General features: G+C 42.0%; 1 protein-coding gene across 7 annotated transcripts in view; it reads right to left on the bottom strand.

Annotated features, from left to right (window-relative positions):
• Positions 1-14,080, bottom strand: part of ATG7 (autophagy related 7) — a 129,197-nt gene extending 115,117 nt beyond the window's left edge. For 6 of the 7 annotated variants that reach the window (XR_010990366.1, XR_010990365.1, XR_010990367.1 and 3 more), the window contains exons 1-9: positions 13,949-14,080; positions 9,487-9,697; positions 9,204-9,258; positions 6,711-6,828; positions 5,407-5,484; positions 3,728-3,844; positions 1,973-2,122; positions 1,651-1,739; positions 462-583 (exon numbers count right to left, since the gene is read on the bottom strand). Coding sequence is in view for 2 of the 7 variants with exons in the window: in XM_068162683.1 (XP_068018784.1) it covers positions 462-583; positions 1,651-1,739; positions 1,973-2,122; positions 3,728-3,844; positions 5,407-5,484; positions 6,711-6,828; positions 9,204-9,258; positions 9,487-9,664 (907 nt within the window). In the remaining 5 variants the exon portion in view is untranslated. Of the gene's footprint in view, positions 1-461; positions 584-1,650; positions 1,740-1,972; positions 2,123-3,727; positions 3,845-5,406; positions 5,485-6,710; positions 6,829-8,983; positions 9,043-9,203; positions 9,259-9,486; positions 9,698-13,948 lie in introns of those variants that run through there. The other variant, XR_010990369.1, reaches the window with a different exon arrangement.
• Between the last annotated feature and the right edge of the window lie 4,226 nt (positions 14,081-18,306).

The raw sequence follows: 18,306 nt of genomic DNA on the forward strand, positions 1-18,306 counted from the left end.
TTATGTTCTATCATTACCAGTTTATTGCTTTAAAGTACATCAGCCTGCCTCACCATGGGACTGAAGACACAATTCCACTCTGTAGTAGTTTTCCACCATTCTAGAAATATACAGCAAGTTTGTATCACATGAATTCACTACCTACCCTGAATTCACCACCACATGCTTTTTTTTCTACCTGAGGGCCTGTGCACAAAACAAGAGAGAAGAGACTAATTCCTAGTTGCCTGACTCTCTTTTAAATTAGAATTACAATTTGAGGAGGCAAAACTTAAACTAGTATATGCTCTCTTCTTTCTTTTTTGAAGAAGGAATCATCTCCTTTATAAACATTTAACAGAAATCCAAACAATTTAAAATCCATTTGAAGTAACTTGGCATAAACAATGCTTTAGTAGCATTAATTTATTTTTTTCCATCCTCATGGGGTAAAGAAAAAAGTATTGTTTAAAATAGATTACCTGGGCCAAGAGGTCTCTCTGGAAGCTTTATTTCAAAGATAATGCTGTGTGTGATGTCTCTCACCCCTTGCATAGTCCTGTCTCTGAAGCACAGCACTTCAACTGATTGGAGAATGCTGCCCCTGTCATTTAAAGGAGATAAACAGACATACAACTTACTATTTGACACAGGTTTAGCCTCTTGCAGGTTCTGAATAAGGCTTCTTCTGTTAGTACTGGAACACTATTTTCTCATTAATTGCTTTGTATGTGCAAATGACTAATTTGGTGTCAAAGAGCTCTGAAGGAACAGTCTGTGTCACTTACAATGCTGTTGGACAAACTGCATATTGGAAGGCAAAAGCAGGAAGCAGCAGAGCACATATCATAGTATCATTCAGGGTTGGAAGGGACCACAAGGATCATCCAGTTCCAACCCCCCTGCCATGGGCAGGGACACCCCACACTAGATCAGGCTGGCCAGAGCCTCATCCAGCCTGGGCTTAAACACCTGTGACATAATAAGTGACATAATACACTTTGCTTTAGCACAAGCAAGACTCTCTTCATTGTTGATACAGCAGCAGTTTTCTTCCTATTCAATCCTCAAATCAATTAGAATTTCAGTGCCTAAAACCCTATGAATCTAAGAACACGTAAAGCTCTCTCAGCACTTACAAATCTATCCTACAGTCCAACTAGCAGAAACAGTTCAGCCCAGAACACATTATACCTAACTGAACATTTCTTCTCCCTGCTGTGTGCTCTGAAAACCAACCTAGAAGTCACATCCTCATTACCTTTTCTTGCAGAAACCCAAGTTTGATACTTTAATGACACTTTTTGATTTTTCCAAATCCCAGAGTATGAAACTGTCTTCCCAACTAGTGCCCAAGAAAAAAATTCAAGGGAGTGCACTATAGGAAAACTTAAGAGTATCTGATAGCCTTAATTTAGGTCTACTACTACTTGGTACTAGTTAATTATATTAACCCCACAGAATATTTTAAACAACAGAGTAGAGGCTAGTGACAGGGTCTGAAGTATATATTTCCAGGTGAGGATTAGGAATGCTAAGAACTCAAGACAGAATACACACAAAAATGAGAATCACTGAAGGCGAGACATGTCAAGATTAAAAGTTAAATTTCAGGTGGGTGATATGAACAAACCAATAAATAATTGTTGTGGGAAAGAATAAGAGACATACCATCTGTGGGCTGCCAGGATCAGGAAATTTCTCAGTGGCCATCCTGGGTAGTGGGATAAATTACATGGATCATAAACTCCAACAGTCACCTGCAAATAAAAGCACTCTAAGTGAGAAGCCATTGCCCATGCTGGCCGTTCAGAGGAAGTTTTCTTGCATTTTAAGTGTACAAATTCTGGACAGAGAAGGCCTACACACACATTTTCACCAATTACAAATGCTTAATACATGGTCACACTGCTCAGCTCAGTATTAGACATTTTTCAAACCATTTGTAAATTAAGCATTTGTAGGTTATAAGGCGACATAAAATTCTCATTACCTTTCCCCTTTGGTCCTGGAAGAAATCATCCCAATTTTTCAGCAGAGATATCACAACAGAATCGTCATGATACTTGACCAAAAAAAAAGGCAAAGCTGTAACCCCCTCTTTCTGGCAGAGTTCATCATATGCTTTCTGAAGTGCTTGAATCTAAAAGGAGGAAGACAACTGTAACCAACAATTTTAATCTTACACAGAAGCACAGGGTATGTTTTACCATCTGGAAAGGCTAGTTCACTCCAATCATCTTACAGTATACTGCATTCAGCTCTTTTAAAACAGATCATGACCACAGTAACCGAGATCAAAACCCCAGTTGCTAAATCAGCTTTTGTCTATGCAAATTTAAATAGGAGCATTGTTATCATTGCTGAAAATTGATCTACCAACACAAATTAAAGCCAAATAAAATCAAATCCTGCTAGTCACAGGACAAGAAAGGCAATATGTCCCACTAGTGTAAGCAAAAGCACAGAGTCCATCTGTTATTTTGTTATGTGGATTTTCAGTGCTTAGGTGAAACTCTGTTTAGATCATGGCAGGTATTCTTACACTACTTATTACTGCAGAACTAATGAAAGTCTCCAGAGAAGAAGCATTTTTCATTAAAAAACCCCAAACCATTTCTCATTGATTATTATGCCATTAAAGAAGCCATTCAATGGTTAGTAATTCCTATCAAAGCAAAAAAGACACATGTGGGCAGGTCAAATTCTTTCATCCTTGTGAAGTGTAATATGAAACAAACTCCCCAGAAAAATTGCAATTTTTTCTTCTAATAAAGCAAAATTTTCACTGCTCAATTCACTTTCTAGCTCAACCATGTATTTTATTAACAATTTTGTAATTGCTAATGACTCAGCTCTCCAAGGGGACGCTCCTTCAAAATTATTTCTTAGAAACACACCCTTTCAAAACCAGAGCTGTATTTCCATTTATATATAAAAACTAAAATGAACATAACCACCTCTTCAAGAATTGTTTGCCACACCTGTATCTATCACAGTATCACTTAGGTTGGAAAGGACCTCGAGGATCATCGAGTCCAACCTATCAACACAGACCCCATGACTAGACCATGGCACCAAGTGCCACGTCCAATCTCCCCTTGAACGCCTCCAGGGTCGATGACTCAACCACCTCCCTGGGCAACCCGTTCCAATGATAAATGACTCGCTCGGTGAAGAACTTCCTCCTCACGTCGAGTCTAAACCTCCCCTGGCGCAGCTTGAGACTGTGTCCTCTTGTTCTGGTGCTGGTTTCCTGGGAGAAGAGGCCAACCCCTTCCTGGCTACAACCACCCTTCAGGTAGTTGTAGAGGGCAATGAGATCACCCCTGAGCCTCCTCTTCTCCAGGCTAAACAATCCCAGCTCCCTCAGCCTCTCCTCACAGGGCTGTGCTCAAGGCCTCTCCCCAGCCTTGTTGCCCTTCTCTGGACACCTTCAAGTGTTTCAATGTCCTTCTTAAACCGAGGGGCCCAAAACTGGACACAAAAAGCTGTATCTAAAAGGATACAGCTGAAGTGATGGCAAGGTAAAGAGATTTTATACAGTAACAACAAAAGAGAGAAATAAAACTCCCACATGGAAATATGAAAAGCAAAGATTTAAAAAAAATCTTCATTACCTTTTAAAATCAATCTGAACAGAATAACTCTCAAGTTAATTCAGCACATGCTAACAAAAATATTAACTTTTACTGCCCACAAAACTACTCAGTGCTACAGACTTCATAGCATTTAGTATTTTGAATACCTGATTTAATGAGAATCTGTCTGCAAGACACACTGGTTTCTGAATTATGTGTATTCCATCAGGGAAGCAGAGGGCAGGGTAGCAAAACCAATAATAGTAATGATACTTTTTTAAATCCTGGGAAAAAAATAATAGTCAAATTAATAAACATACAGATGTAAGTCAATTATGGTTTGGAATGTCAAACAATTGCTGGTTGGTGATACTAATAGTAGCGACCACAGTTCTCTTTACTTAAGGCACTGTGTCATGATTTTAGAACATAATCAAAAATACTAGAAGACTTCCCTTCTCTGTATATCACAGAATCACCAAGGTTGGAAGAGACCTCAAAGATCATCAAGTCCAACAAATCACCACAGACCTCATGACTAGACCATGGCACCAAGTCCAATCCCCTCTTCAACACCTTCAGGGATGGTGACTCCACCACCTCCCTGGGCAGCCCATTCCAATGGATAACAACTCTCTCAGTGAAGAACGTTCTCCTCACCTCAAGCCTAAACTTCCCCTGGAAGAGCATGAGACTGTGTCCTCTTGTTCTGGTGCTGGTTGCCTGGGAGAAGAGACCAACCCTCACCTGGCTACAACCTCCCTTCAGGTAGTTGTAGACAGCAATAAGGTCTCCCCTGAGCATCCTCTTCTCAACCCCAGCTCCCTCAGCCTCTCCTCACAGGGCTGTGCTCAAGGCCTCTCCCCAGCCTTGTTGCCCTTCTCTCGACACGTTCAAGTGTCTCAATGTCCTTCTTAAACTGAGGGGCCCAGAACTGGACACAGTACTCAAGGTGTGTCCTAACCAGTGCAGAGTACAGGGGCACAATGACTTCCCTGCTCCTGCTGGCCACACTATTCTTGATCCATGCCAGGATGCCACTGGCCCTCTTGCCTGGGCACACTGCTGGCTCATGTTTAGGCAGCTGTCAGTCAGTGCCTCCAGGTCCCTTTCTGTTTGGCAGCTCTCCAGCCACTCCGACCCCAGCCTGTAGCTCTGCATGTGGCTGTTGTGGCCAAAGTGCAGCACCTGGCACTTGGATTTGTTAAATGTCATCTTGTTGGACTCTGCCCATCTGTCCAGTCGTTTGAGGTCCCTCTGCAGAGTCCTTCTACCCTCTAACAGATCAACATCTGCTCCCAACTTGGTGCCATCTGCAAATTTGCTGATGTTCTATCATCTAAACAGACAATGTCTATACAATACTTTGGGTTTGTTAGCTAGAGTATTAGTTGTGAAACAGTTGCTCTGCTTTACTAATATCTATAAGATCATCAGATAATCTTATACTTTCGTAGAAAATAATATGAATTGGCACCAGCATTCTTAAAGAATACATCCTAAAATACATCTGCATATGACAGTGGCTTATGGTTTCTTTAAAATCTTTTCAGACATTTTATTTAGAATAGAATAAACTTTATTTATTTAGAATAAACCAAACCAGGTTGGAAGAGACCTTCAAGATCATTGTGTCCAACCCATCAACCAATCCAACCCACCCAAACAGCTAACCCATGGCACCAAGTACCCCATCAGGTCTCCTCCTGAACACCTCCAAGATGTATGACAATGATTCTAATAACTTTAGTGTGCTAAAACTAATACACCATTTATCCTAACGATAAATGACTTCATCATTTCCACAGCGGCACTCTGAAGTATGAGACACATGATCATTACTCACTGCAAACGTCAGCAGCAGGAACCTGTTCAAGAGCATAGGGTTTTCAAGAGCAGCTCCAGATTTTATTGATTCCCAGATCTGTCATTGATTGTGAGGACGAGAGGAAGAGAAAGGGCAGAGAAACAAAACACCAAGCTAGCATGAGAACAGCAGCAGAAATCTTTATTTCCTCTAGCTATTTTTAAAAAACTGAAATTAACACTCCCAGTAGTTGTAAGCCACTGTGATCTTCTAACCTCATCCACACTGTTATCTGTGCTAAAAGCATTGTAAAGGTGAGAAAGAGACATGTACTCTCTAATACAAAACACAGAGCATCAAGCTAAAGAAAAATCTCATCAGGACCAGACTCTCAAGTATATGAACTATTAACACAAGCACAATGCAGAACATACTGCCATATGAATACAGCTTTTTATTGTCCTCTCATCTTTTTTATTCATGGAAACTATAGATACCAGGTATGTGAATCACAATTTGACTGAAAAAAAGGGAAACCTGGAAGAAGGCAGTGCACTGTATGGCAGTGAGACCAGAAGCTGTAATATTTGCATGAGGCAGACCTGTTTGAGCTTTGTCTTTAAAGAAATAAATACAAGAATGAATAAAGCATTCTGTCCTTCCTAGTTTCCCTAAAGACACATCGTGCCTACCACTGGCAGAGAAGTACTAGGCTGTAGGAACTCAAAAAAATCCATAGGCTTGAGTGAAGATATGCATGAAGACTTTGCTACTCAAGGCCAGTAGGAATTAAAGTCATTGAGAACTGCTCAAGGTGGAATGCCTCCAAAAATATGGTTGCCTTAGTTTGATTTTCCCTTCTCAAAAAGCAATGGCATTCCATTCAGTCATAGTGCAAGCAGAACAGACCCTTCCTTTGACAGCCACCTTCTTGCTGTATTTCAATCTTCTGGCACTTCTGGAGCTTCTCCCCAATTTTGTCACACCTGTATTGCAGTAATCTAGAGTTTAAACCATGCACTTGCTGGTTTCTGGCTGCCAACATAAGTTATAAAAATGTGATCTACAAAGTTAAAGTCACTGGTAGCTCTAACACCAGCCTGTAAGCTCTAAAGGTGGCCTAGCAGAACACTGAATGAAGTCCTCCAGGTGTAACCAGCTACTTGCTACTCTCTTGTAAAGAACAGCAAAAAGCAAACATGAAACTCTTCCTTCCACAATAAGTCAAATCCTCAGGCTACTGTATGTGTGAGCACAGCATCTCCAGTATTTGGGGCAGAGACCATGAAGCACTTTGTTGGTTATTTCCAAGTCCTACCAGTCAATTTGATTTTCAACCTTACCTCATTTGCTTCTTTTTCCAGAAGTGATTTCTTATCACAGGACTTGAAAGTCTCAAAAGTGTTGGTATTGTACAGTGTGCCAAAAGCAGGACAGCAGCGTGCTGGTGTCGAAGCATTCCTAAATAAAAGGAAAAAAAAACCTACTGGGAAACAGATGCCACTGCTCTTACCAGGATCAGCAGTAGCAGCTGTACCTATGTTATGGTGTAAGGTTGCCCTGAAATTGGTAAATGAGGCACAGTAACAAAAGTTAAGGACAGTTCCAGTGAAAACATTTTATGATCACAACATGGATTGGTATAAGAACTTGTGCAAACAGACATCTACTTTGTGACTTCAAAAATACACCCAGCATCTCTAATATCTCTAAGCAAGGTGGTAACAAACCACAGATTGAAGATTTAAAACTCTGCCCTGCTCTGTTTGATCCATGTCAAACAATTTTCGTTACCGTGATTGACCTTTAGAGGTCAATATTTTGTTCACAAAAAGAGTTAGAAATTTATGTTATAAAAACATCCCAAAGCCTAAACAGGCTGCACAGCTGTTGCAGTTTGTAACATCATCAGCTGGAGAAGCTGCTGCTTGCAAACACAGTACAGGTTAAAATCCTTCAATATTCCCTTTCATTTATAGGCCTGATTGCTTTAATGGACTTGTTTAACATTGTTCTCCCAAGCTGATACGCTTCTGAGCGCTGTTAGAACTCAAACACAGCAAATGCTTAAGTTACACTAAACACACATGAAGTAGTTTCTGAAAATTGTCAAAACTGAAATGGAACTCTTTGTGATTACCTAAACTGACTACCTCAAGTACAGAAAGAGAAGGACATAAAATTCCTGCAGTAAAAGGAATAATTGAACTCTACATAAATGAACCTTTGCTATTTTACTTTTGTCACAACCTTGTAGAGTTCAAACACCATGGCCCCATCCATTTACTCCTCATCTGAACTTCATGACCCAAATACCACAGCTTTCTTCCAGTTATGCTTTGCTGCATATGCTTTCAGGATTGCACCTAAAGGTAAGAATCAATGGAATAATATATCCTAAGAGCTCCTCTCAAAACTCACAAAGCCTCACCAGGCTGCTAACATCCTGGTTAACATCCTAAAGTTGTTTCTATGATTTACAACTTTAGAATTCACTGATTTCAAACAAATAAGATGATACCTACACAGATTTCTGTTCCTATGTTAGTTACAGTAATGTAGGCACTTGCTGAAAATGAAAACCATGTGGGGAAAAAAATACTTTCCCTCCCACCTCATTTTAGCTGTGTAGACTGAGCAGCTTTGGTTTACCTTTTACTTTGAGTGTAAAGACAAATGTACAACATTTCATCAGCCCTGGATGCGTTTAAAAGTCATTTGGATGTGGTGCCTGGGGACATGGTTTAGGGGGGTACCTTGTAGAATAGGCTTATATGTTGGACTTGGTGATCCTGAGGGTCTTTTCCAACCTGAATGTTCCTGTGATTTCGGTTTAAATACTTTGAAAGATAACAAAAAGCAACAACTAGGATTCACAATATTCACAGATTGCAAGGAACCCTGAAAGGTCATGTTGTCCAAACCCCCTGCAAGGACACCTCCAACTAGACAGCTGTACTTAAATAGCACTTGGAATATTTTATCATTTGGAGAATGTAAATATACCACCAACGTGAAAATAAATTCTGAGCTGGAACCAATAGAAGGTTTTCCAGTACCAACACTGATCATTGTATGATTAGTGGGACACATTTGTATTAATGAATGTTCACAGACTGCATTAGGTTGGAAGGGACCCTTAAAGGTCATCTTGTCCAACACCCCTGCAGTGAGCAGGGACATCTCCAACTGGATCAGGCTGTCCAGGGACATGTCAAGTGTGATCTTGAAGAGGGATGAGGCCTCAACCACATCCCAGGGAAGACTTTCCAGTATTTTACCACTCTCATTATGAAGAGCTTCCTACTTATGTCCAACCTAAGTCTACCCTGTCCCAGTTTCAAACCATTGTCCCTCATGCTATCACTACAAGACTTTCTAGACAGTCCTTCCCTAGCTTTCCTGTAGGTCCCCTTCAGAAACTCAAAATCATTTTTACAATCTCTAGTTGTAATGATGAATTGTGATGATGAATCTTCAGTAAATAAGGATCTAGGGAAAAACATGACCAGAAATTAGATGACTGAAATGTTTCCCCTTATGCAGAAGGCTAAAGAACTGGAAAGAAAAGGTATTTTATATCAACATCTATACAGTGAGTGAATTTGAGACTTACCAGCGTACCTTAACCTTGGCCCTTTAGAGGAATATGCTACTTCAGACAGGTAGTTAATGCTTGTGACTCAAAACAGGCTCTCCATTATTACAAAGTTCATGAACACCTGTATTTGATTCATGTCAAACTTGTCCAAGTAGTACTAGAAATCAAAGTGTTATTGTTATGCAAAGAAAGTGTCTTCATATAAGAATTAAAGTAAACCACAGTACGTACTTACATATCAAAGGCACTAAACTCCAATGTCAAGCGAGCTGGCAAACCCAAAGGATCACCTGGACAAAAAGCAGTGACATGCTTCTTTTTAACTGAAATACAGCCATTCATTTCCTTCTTTTTGTTAATGTAAATTATAAATTACCCACAGACACACCAGAATTCACAGCTCACCCAGCGGTGTTCTCTGATGTTTCAGCAAAACGCCTAAAATACTTTGTATAAAGACTCAGAAGAGTGACAGGAGCAACCCAAACTACTAAGCAAGATGTTCAGTTTCTACCTACCATTGTAGTAGTATCCTTTGATAACTTTGGGGGTCTCATCCAACCGGTACTCATTGAGTTTCTTCTGGGTTAGTTCATGCCAGAATCCTGCATCCAAGGCGCTACTGAAAGGAGCAAACTGCAGCTTGGAGATTCCAGGATCCACAGGATGATGCACCTCACTACTGGCAGCTGCCATGGCTTTAGTTAACAATCACTGTTAAACACAGTTCTGTAAAAGGAGATACATCTGTTAAGTATGATAACTGAGCAGATTGCAACTGCTCAGAGCTTCTTTTTCATACTTTTTATTGGGTTAAAGTACAGAAATCCTTACTCCTGTGCATGTCTAACTCCAATTATTAAGAACATTGATCAGATGACCCTCAAGCAAAGGACCTTCAATTCAAGAACAACTATTTCAATTTCTTGTATGTAAAACTACAAAGGGCAAGTTATACATTCTCTTTCTGGCCAAGCTGCCTAGAAGGATCTAGTTTCTTGATTGATATTCCATGATTTCTCCTAGTGCTTAGGATACTGCCTCTAAACTACATAATTCTATTGAGCTGCCACAGAGAAAAATAAAATGCTGAACACTATTTGCATTGTTACATAGATAACCCATCTAAAAGCCTATCAACACCATTTAAGTTCTGATGGCATTTAAAATCCAAACTAACATCTCCTTTCCCTAGGTGTTCAGTCTCAGCCTGCAGAGAGAGCTGAACATTCACAAAGCATTTACAGCTCAGCAAGTAAAGTGAACAAAGGGACAATAAACCCATGAAGTCTTGAAGTCAATGAAGGGCAAAGCTGGAAACAGAATTTAGCAGTTCCTTTGCAGTTGTAGCAGCCATTAGAAAGTCAATCTGATGTGAAGCCTAGATTACTTCCATACAGTTCTTCTCTCCTATAGGTCTTTGAATATGGGAAGCTTTTATTTACTTCTAAAACTCAAATCACTACTCCACACTGGCTGAATAATATTCCTATAAGCACTTAGTCTACACAACACCTAGAAATGTCAGAGTTTCAGATGCTATCCCAGAATGAGGAGTAAAGCATCTACACTGGGCTATCATAAGCCTCTACTTCAAGCAGGCTCCTGGCTCGTATTAGCAGCAGCAATCACTTCACTGTGAGTTGATACAGCTCAATCTGCCTGTTTCCTTGAAAACTTATCAAATATAAAAGTGTTACCCTCAACAATTTCCTTTACTTAAGTGTTAGCATTTCTCTTTGTGTCTATACCTACACATATTAAGGTGCAAGTTTCAAAGACACAGTCCATGACAATTGATTCAGATACACATATGGCTTTCCATCCTCTTTCACTATCTACCCAAAAGAAGCACAAGTGGTGCAAAAGAAGGAACTGCTACCTAACAAAAATGAGATTAAGATGTTAATTTTAAAGCTCCTCACAAAGACATGAACATATACTTTATCTATTTATCACAACACATCCATCTACCAAGCCAGTAACTGCTGTTTTCTAAGTCCTGAAGGGAGATCAACAGCCAGCTATTGATTCAGGTTTTGTTTGCACTGCTCATCAAATCAATCATCTGACCTGGAACCAGCTTGAAATGATTCCTTCAACTAACTCACTTTTAGAGATTATTTGGACTTCTGAGCTAAAATATTACTTCTATATGATATGATTCTGTGACTGAATTTTTTAGTTTGCACAACATAATCCCACAAGATAGACTTTTGTTACTAGAATGATGCTGTGAGGAGAATTAACTCCACCTCAGTTCAACCCAATACGTGACCCTTCACTATACCATTATCCTTACACATGAATCAATGGTGGAATTGTACACATCAAGGTAAAAAAAATCAGGTTTACAACACAGCTACATTGTCTGACAACAATCTCAACAGATGCACTGTACCTGTTCTACTGTAGTTTGGATAGAATTGAACAGTTTCAAGTTCATTGTCCTCTGAACACACTTAACACAGAGCTTACTTGCATATCTTTAACGCTTTTTTGAACAGAGGAAAGGGAACAAGAGGAGTGTTGAATTTCTTAATAACTGCCAAATAGCCAGCTCTTCTCTGAGACATACTTCTTCCTCACACAACACTTCCTTAAACAAAGCTTTTAGTGTAATCCAGCTATGCCTTCTAGGTTCAGTTTTCACAGCTTCTGTCTTTCTAGTGTAAAGATTTTCCTTACTTGCTGGTAAGTTGTGGATTTTTGGGTACAGTTTTGAGGGTTTTTATATAAATGGTTCAGCTCACAATGACTTGCTTTAACTGGCATCTTGAAAATATGTTGGTTTATCCCCTTTTTACCTCCCCCATCCTTTTTTTTTAACCTCACATTTTCTTAACAGCAGCTGGCATTTGTGATACTGTGAACTTCGACAGCTTACTTCAGCAACCTCTCAAATATCTTTTTATTAACTTGAAACTGTGCAAGTACTAGAACTGAACATCAGAAGTAACTGCACAGAATTTTCTGGCCATTCTTATAAACTTATTTTTCTGCCTGTAAGAGTAATAACATCAATTAGCAAACATGTAACTTTTACTACTACATAGGTCTGAAGCCTTACAGAACATTTTGGCTTGCAACTAAATGTCATGAAAAGCCTATCATAAAACAGGCAAATAACTGTCATACAGGTGTCAGCAATAAGAAGCAGACTATATGGTATTTGATGCCAAAGCTTCCACAATAAAACTTTTATTCAGAGGTTAAATAGCTGCCTAGTCAATATTAATCTATTTAATCCCCTCCCTTTCACCCCCATCAGAATTTTAAAGGTATTACTGTATCTTTTTTTAATGTTAAATAACAAGAAGCAACATAAAGTTGTTATTTTCCTTGCCAGACAAGCTCCACTGTACCTAAAAGTTCAGTCTTTTTGAATTATCTGCAAGACACTGTTCAACTTTTCAACCAGGTCAACTTTTCATTTCCCCCCTCGCCCCCCACCCCCAAATACATGACATATCCAATATATATTGTGAAACATTTTAAACAACCAATAACCCAACTGACAGCACCTAGCAGTACCTGAGTAACACACACTTAAAACACTATCCTAAAAGCTCCATTGGGTGCTTTAATTATTACTGTATCTAAAGAGTTCTTATGAAGCTGAAAGAACAACAACAGGGCTATGCACAAGCAAACAGAAGCACAAACAATCACTCCTGAGGTACTGACACTTCTGAAAAGATTCTTTCCTTTGATATAAATACTCAGAAGATTTCTGAAAGCAAGATCTGTGGGCTAAAGTGAAACTGTGTAACAAATCTCGGAACAGCGAAATAAGCGAAGAAACCTACAGGCTTTGTAGAAGCTGTACACAGAAATTTACAAACCGGATGTAGTAGTAACAACAGTCACTAGGAGAGTATAATAAACAAACAGAACATAATAAATAAAGAGAAAATAAACCAAAGGACAACCAAAACTTCACATGTGGAGCAAACCCCCAGTTTCAAATGGGCCCAGCTGAGAAACGTCCTCGAAGTGAAAATATCATAGAATCACAGAATGATAGAACGGCCCAGGCTGGAAGAGACCTTAGGGATGGATCATCTAATCCAACCTCCCTGCCATGGGCAGGGATGGCTCTCACCTAGACCAGGTTACTCAAGGCTCCATCCAGCCTGGCCTTGAATACCTGCAGGGAGGGGGCATTCACAACCTCTCTGGACAATCCATTACAGTCTTGCCACTCTCATAGTGAGGAATTTCTTCCCAAGATGCAATCTAAACCTATTCTCCTGCAATTTAAATCCACTTCCCCTTGTCCTATCAGTGGACACTCTTTTAAAATGATTTACCAGTATGCTTTAGGCACCCCTAAGTCGTGTGACAGCTGGGAAAGTTAAGAGGTGTTACCAACAAGGATAACCCAAAGTGTAAGTTCCAAGTATTTATTCTTAAAAAGGTTGGCATTTAAAACTGAGCTAAAGGAGAAACACATTAACACACCTGGACTTTTAATAGTGCTTGTCTTCCCCTTGACAGGCATAATTCATCTGCTGTAAAAGTATGGTTAGCAGTTCAGCAGCATTTAAAGCCATCATGGAGCTGCAGGTTTTAAACCAAACATACATAATCCCCTACAGCCTTTTCACAACACTTTTTATTCTGTGGCCCACAGTCAAGTGATTTGAAGACCTCCTCGCCACCCAGGTGACAAAGCGAACTCCTGCTGTCTGCCACAGCTGCTTCTTGGCAAGGTGAGCCTTCCCCATTCCTAACCCCACCACTGACACAAGCCGGCCGGCCGCCCGCCCTTGGCGCCTGGGGACAATTTGCCCCGCGTCCCCTCGCGCCTCCCTGCCGCGGGTGCGGGTCCGGAGCCGCCGCCCCCATCACCTCCGTCCCCTCCCGCCCCCCTGCCCGTGTCTGGAGTTCCCGGGGTCCAGCCCGTCCCCACTGTCTTCCTCCCCGGAGCCCACGGGGAGCCAGCCCCGGGGTCCCGAAGGCCCGGGACACACCGACCTCGACAGGGGTGAGCCGGGAAGGAGAAGGCGGCGGGAGCCGGAGGACGGACGAACGAGCCGCCCTCAGCGCCCCGCCAGCGCAGGCGACACGCGCACGGCCCAGGCAACAGCTGCCCCGCGCTGCGCTTCCGGCATGGCCCGGCCAGTAACGTCATCCCGCGCGTCAGCGGGAGGCCCGCGGCACGCAGGCGCTGCGTCTGTGCGGTTTGGTTACCGGGGCCGGCTAGTAGGTGCACAGTTGAGAGTGCTGTGCCGTGCGCCGGCCCTATGCCTTAGCGCCTCGGCTGTACCCGAGCAGCTCAGAATCACAGCATGGTGGCTGAGTGTCATCCAGTCCCACTCCAGCAGAGCAAGCCACAACAGCTTGCCCAGCATCGTGCAAAACCTCAGGGTCCCGATGCCACCTCCGTACCCCGGTCCCACTCTCACATGTCCAGCCTTACCTCAGCCACATACCTCAGAGTACTGTGACGAGCAGAAAATTCTTTTTAAAATCTCATGGAGTTTAACAGAGTAACAGAGCTGCTAAGGAACTCCCCGTTGTTAGCTGGAATGCAGGGCGGGGAGAGGATTAGACAAATAGCATTTGCATAGATAATAAATAACAGGATTTTTCTCTAGTTTGTTAGTCTTAGATAACCTTTTGTATAGATAGAAGGCATCTGGACATTTTGTATACTTCTGTTGTTTTTAGCTAGATAGATGGAAAACGTTTGGGCTTTTCTGTGAAATATTAACATACCTCTGTCATTTTAGTCAGGTAAGCTTTGGCATAGAAGCCTGCACAAAACTCTCTGAAGGTACACAAGTCTTCTGGAGATATCCAACTTGTGCCGGGAGCTGAAAATAGAAGCATAATACAAGAAACTTACTAAGTCTCTTGTCTTTCTCTTAAGTCAGCTAGGTTTATCACAGCACCTCACCCCCATACCTGTAAAACACGAAGCGTTTTCCATCTGCTGTATTTGCCACTGCTGCACAAGGACGCTCCAATAAAACAGTGCTGAGGGTTTCGATGTGACTGTGTAATGCATCCCCACAGGTGTAAGAAATAACCCTGCTGGGGCTGAGCTAATTAAATCTTTGCCAGTGGGCCAGGTGTGACTATTTCCCTCTAATCAGAGCTGGGGTGATTTGGCCAGTCTTGTGTCCTGCTCCAACTTCTCCAGTAGAAGCATAGTTTCATAGTTTCATTCAGGGTTGGAAGGGACCACAAGGATCATCTAGTTCCAACCCCCCTACCATGGGCAGGGACACCCTACACTAGATCAGGCTGGCCAGAGCCTCATCCAGCCTGCTCTTAAACACCCCCAGGGACGGGGCCTCGACCACCTCCCTGGACAACCCATTCCAGGGTCTCACCACTCTCATGGTGAAGAACCTCCTCCTCACATCTAGCCTGAATCTCCCCACCTCTAGCTTCATTCCATTCCCCCTAGTCCTATCACTACCTGAGATCCTGAGAAGTCCTTCCCCAGCAAAATCGTAAGCAAAATCATAAGGTAACAGTAGGCCATCAGAGCGTCACTAGAATGGTCTGGGTAATGGAACATAGGACATGAGAGGCTGAGAGAGCTGAGTTTGATTCACGTGGAGAAAACGAGGCTAAAGGTGATTTAATGGAAGAGTTACATAACCTAAAGTGGAGAAGATGGAGGCAAAGCCTTCTCAGAGATGCACAGCAAAAAGCAGGAAGGAAAAGGGCACATGTTAAGACAAGGAAAATTCCAAATGTATATATATACAAAAAGATGGGCAACATAGCTGGTTAAGCAGTGTAATAGTGTCCAGTTCTGGGCCCCTCAGTTTAGGAAGGGCATTGAAATACTTGAAGGAGTCCAGAGAAGGGCAACGAGGCTGGGGAGAGGCCTCGAGCACAAGCCCTACGAGGAAAGGCTGAGGCAGCTGGGATTGTTTAGCCTAGAGAAGAGGAGGCTCAGGGGAGACCTTATTGCTGTCTACAACTACCTGAAGGGCGGTTGTAGCCAGGAGGGGGTTAGTCTCTTCTCCCAGGCAACCAGCACCAGAACAAGAGGACACAGTCTTAAGCTGCACCAGGGGAAGTTTAGGCTCAAGGTGAGGAGAAAGTTCTTCACTGAGAGAGTCGTTAGCCACTTGAATGTGCTGCCCAGGGAGGTGGTGGAGTCACCATCCCTGGAGGTGTTCCAGAGGGAATTGGACATGGCACTCAGTGCTATGGTTTAGTCATGAGGTCTGTGGTGACAGGTTGGACTTGATGATCTTTGAGGTCTATTCCAGCCTTGGTGGTTGTGTGATTCTGTAATAGGTTCACAGAGAGACATTGCAATCTCTATTCTTGGGACATACTGAACAACATGATCTAACTTTGATGTTAGCTCTGCTTTCAGCTGGAGATGGCACCCAGAAGTCCCTTCCAACCTAAAGGTTTTAATGAGCCTACGTTGGTTTTGCAGATTTAGAATGCAAAACAAAGTGTGTTTCCTACAAAGCAAGCATTACCACTTTAGATGGTTATGTCATTTACCTATCAGGGAAAACACATTTGCCAGAGCTGCCTTCTGTTTTGGAGCACACAATAATGCAGTAACACCCATACAGAAGAAATGCCAGCAAAACTGGGAGTAAGCCTCAGAGGAAAAGCTGCCAGTCAGATAAGCATGGGTAAGTTCACATAAAAACAATAGTTTAAACAGCAGCAGGGGAAATGTTTAATTGCTGCTAATTATGCATATTTAGACCTGGTAGAATAGAGGACCTTGCTGTGGAGCAGGGGCCAAATAGGTCCTCCATGAACAAATAAAACATCTTGGGAAGCTTGCTATAGATGCTATACCTTGAATCTAACTGCATTACATCAGTAATATTCTACAGTTCCTCATTCTTCAGGCCACTCACTCCATTGGTATTGGTAATTATATCTTTGCTCTGTTGGACACTTCATAACTCAGTGCTGCAGTTTATTTCCCCAAGGCTGGAAAAGCTTTTATTACTTTTTGTTCTTTGTATACTCTTTTTACATGAAATATAAAGAGAATATGGATGACATCCGATTAAAATAGCTGGAATGTTGCTACCCAGTCTCCACTGAATTATAACCTAGCTTAGATTTGTAGTCTTTGAACATTTTCAGTTTCACAACATGGTTTATGAAGCAGCTGTGGGCACATAAGACAGGCCAGGAAAAATAATAGTAATAAAGGGGATAGGGACACTTTTGTGAGCCTACATGCTCATGTTATCTTAGCTAGACATGTCATCCCTGAAAAGAAACAAGACCCTGGGAGTTAGATTTCTGCACAAGAGTTGTAGCTTCAGGGAAATGGGAGATGCATCTGGTAGGATTGAAGTGTTGGACTATCATTTTTTATACAGACTATCTGACCAGGGAAATAAACTTCAGATTTACAGATGAAACTGCTGCTGAATACATATGACCATGCCTGAGTGAAGTCATTCAATGTAGAGGCAGCTTCAGCCAAAGATCTCTCTGTGTCTAGGATCTTTGGGAAAGTGGCTGTAATACAATGTGCCCAGGTGGCCAAGAAAGCCAATGGCGTCCTGGCATGCATCAAGAATAATGTGGCCAGCAGGAGCAGGGAAGTCATTGTGCCCCTGTACTCAGCATTGGTTAGGCCACACCTTGAGTATTGTGCCCAGTTCTGGGCCCCTCAGTTTAAGAAGGACATTGAGACACTTGAACATGTCCAGAGAAGGGCAACATGGCTGTTGAGAGACCTCGAGCACAAGTCTTATGAGGAGAGGCTGAGACAGCTGGGATTGTTTATCCTGGAGAAGAGGAGGCTCAGGGGAGACCTCATTGCTGTCTACAACTACCTGAAGGGTGGCTGTAGCCAGGAGGGGTTGGTTTCTCCCAGGCAGCCAGCACCAGAACAAGAGGACACAGTCTCAAGCTGCACCAGGGGACATTTAGGCTCAAGGTGAGGAGAAAGTTCTTCACTGAGAGAGTCGTTAGCCATTGGAATGTGCTGCCCAGGGAGGTGGTGGAATCACCATCCCTGGAGGTGTTCAAGAGGGTATTGGACGTGGCACTTGGTGCCATGGTTTAGTCATGAGGTCTGTGGTGAAAGGTTGGAGTTGATGATCTTTGAGGGCTCTTCCAACCTTGGTGATTCTATGATTCCGTAATAAAGGTGACCTGAGATTTTTGCTGGAGTTGATAATTTGTTGCAAGTATGGTTTACCTTGGGAAATCTTCCTATGAGCAATGAAAAGTGCTGTAATAAATATTATAGTAGTAATCAGATAAGAGTACAGGCTTTTTAAAAACAGGGGGCAAATCTGTTGGCTGGTTTTGGTACATATTTCCATAGGTAGGACAGAAAGTCTTGCAGTAAGGTAAAATCATCCTGGAAT

This window comes from Melanerpes formicivorus, unplaced genomic scaffold (assembly GCF_026170545.1).
Source record: "Melanerpes formicivorus ecotype bairdi unplaced genomic scaffold, bMelFor1.0.p_v2 SCAF_66, whole genome shotgun sequence".
NCBI lineage: Eukaryota > Metazoa > Chordata > Aves > Piciformes > Picidae > Melanerpes > Melanerpes formicivorus.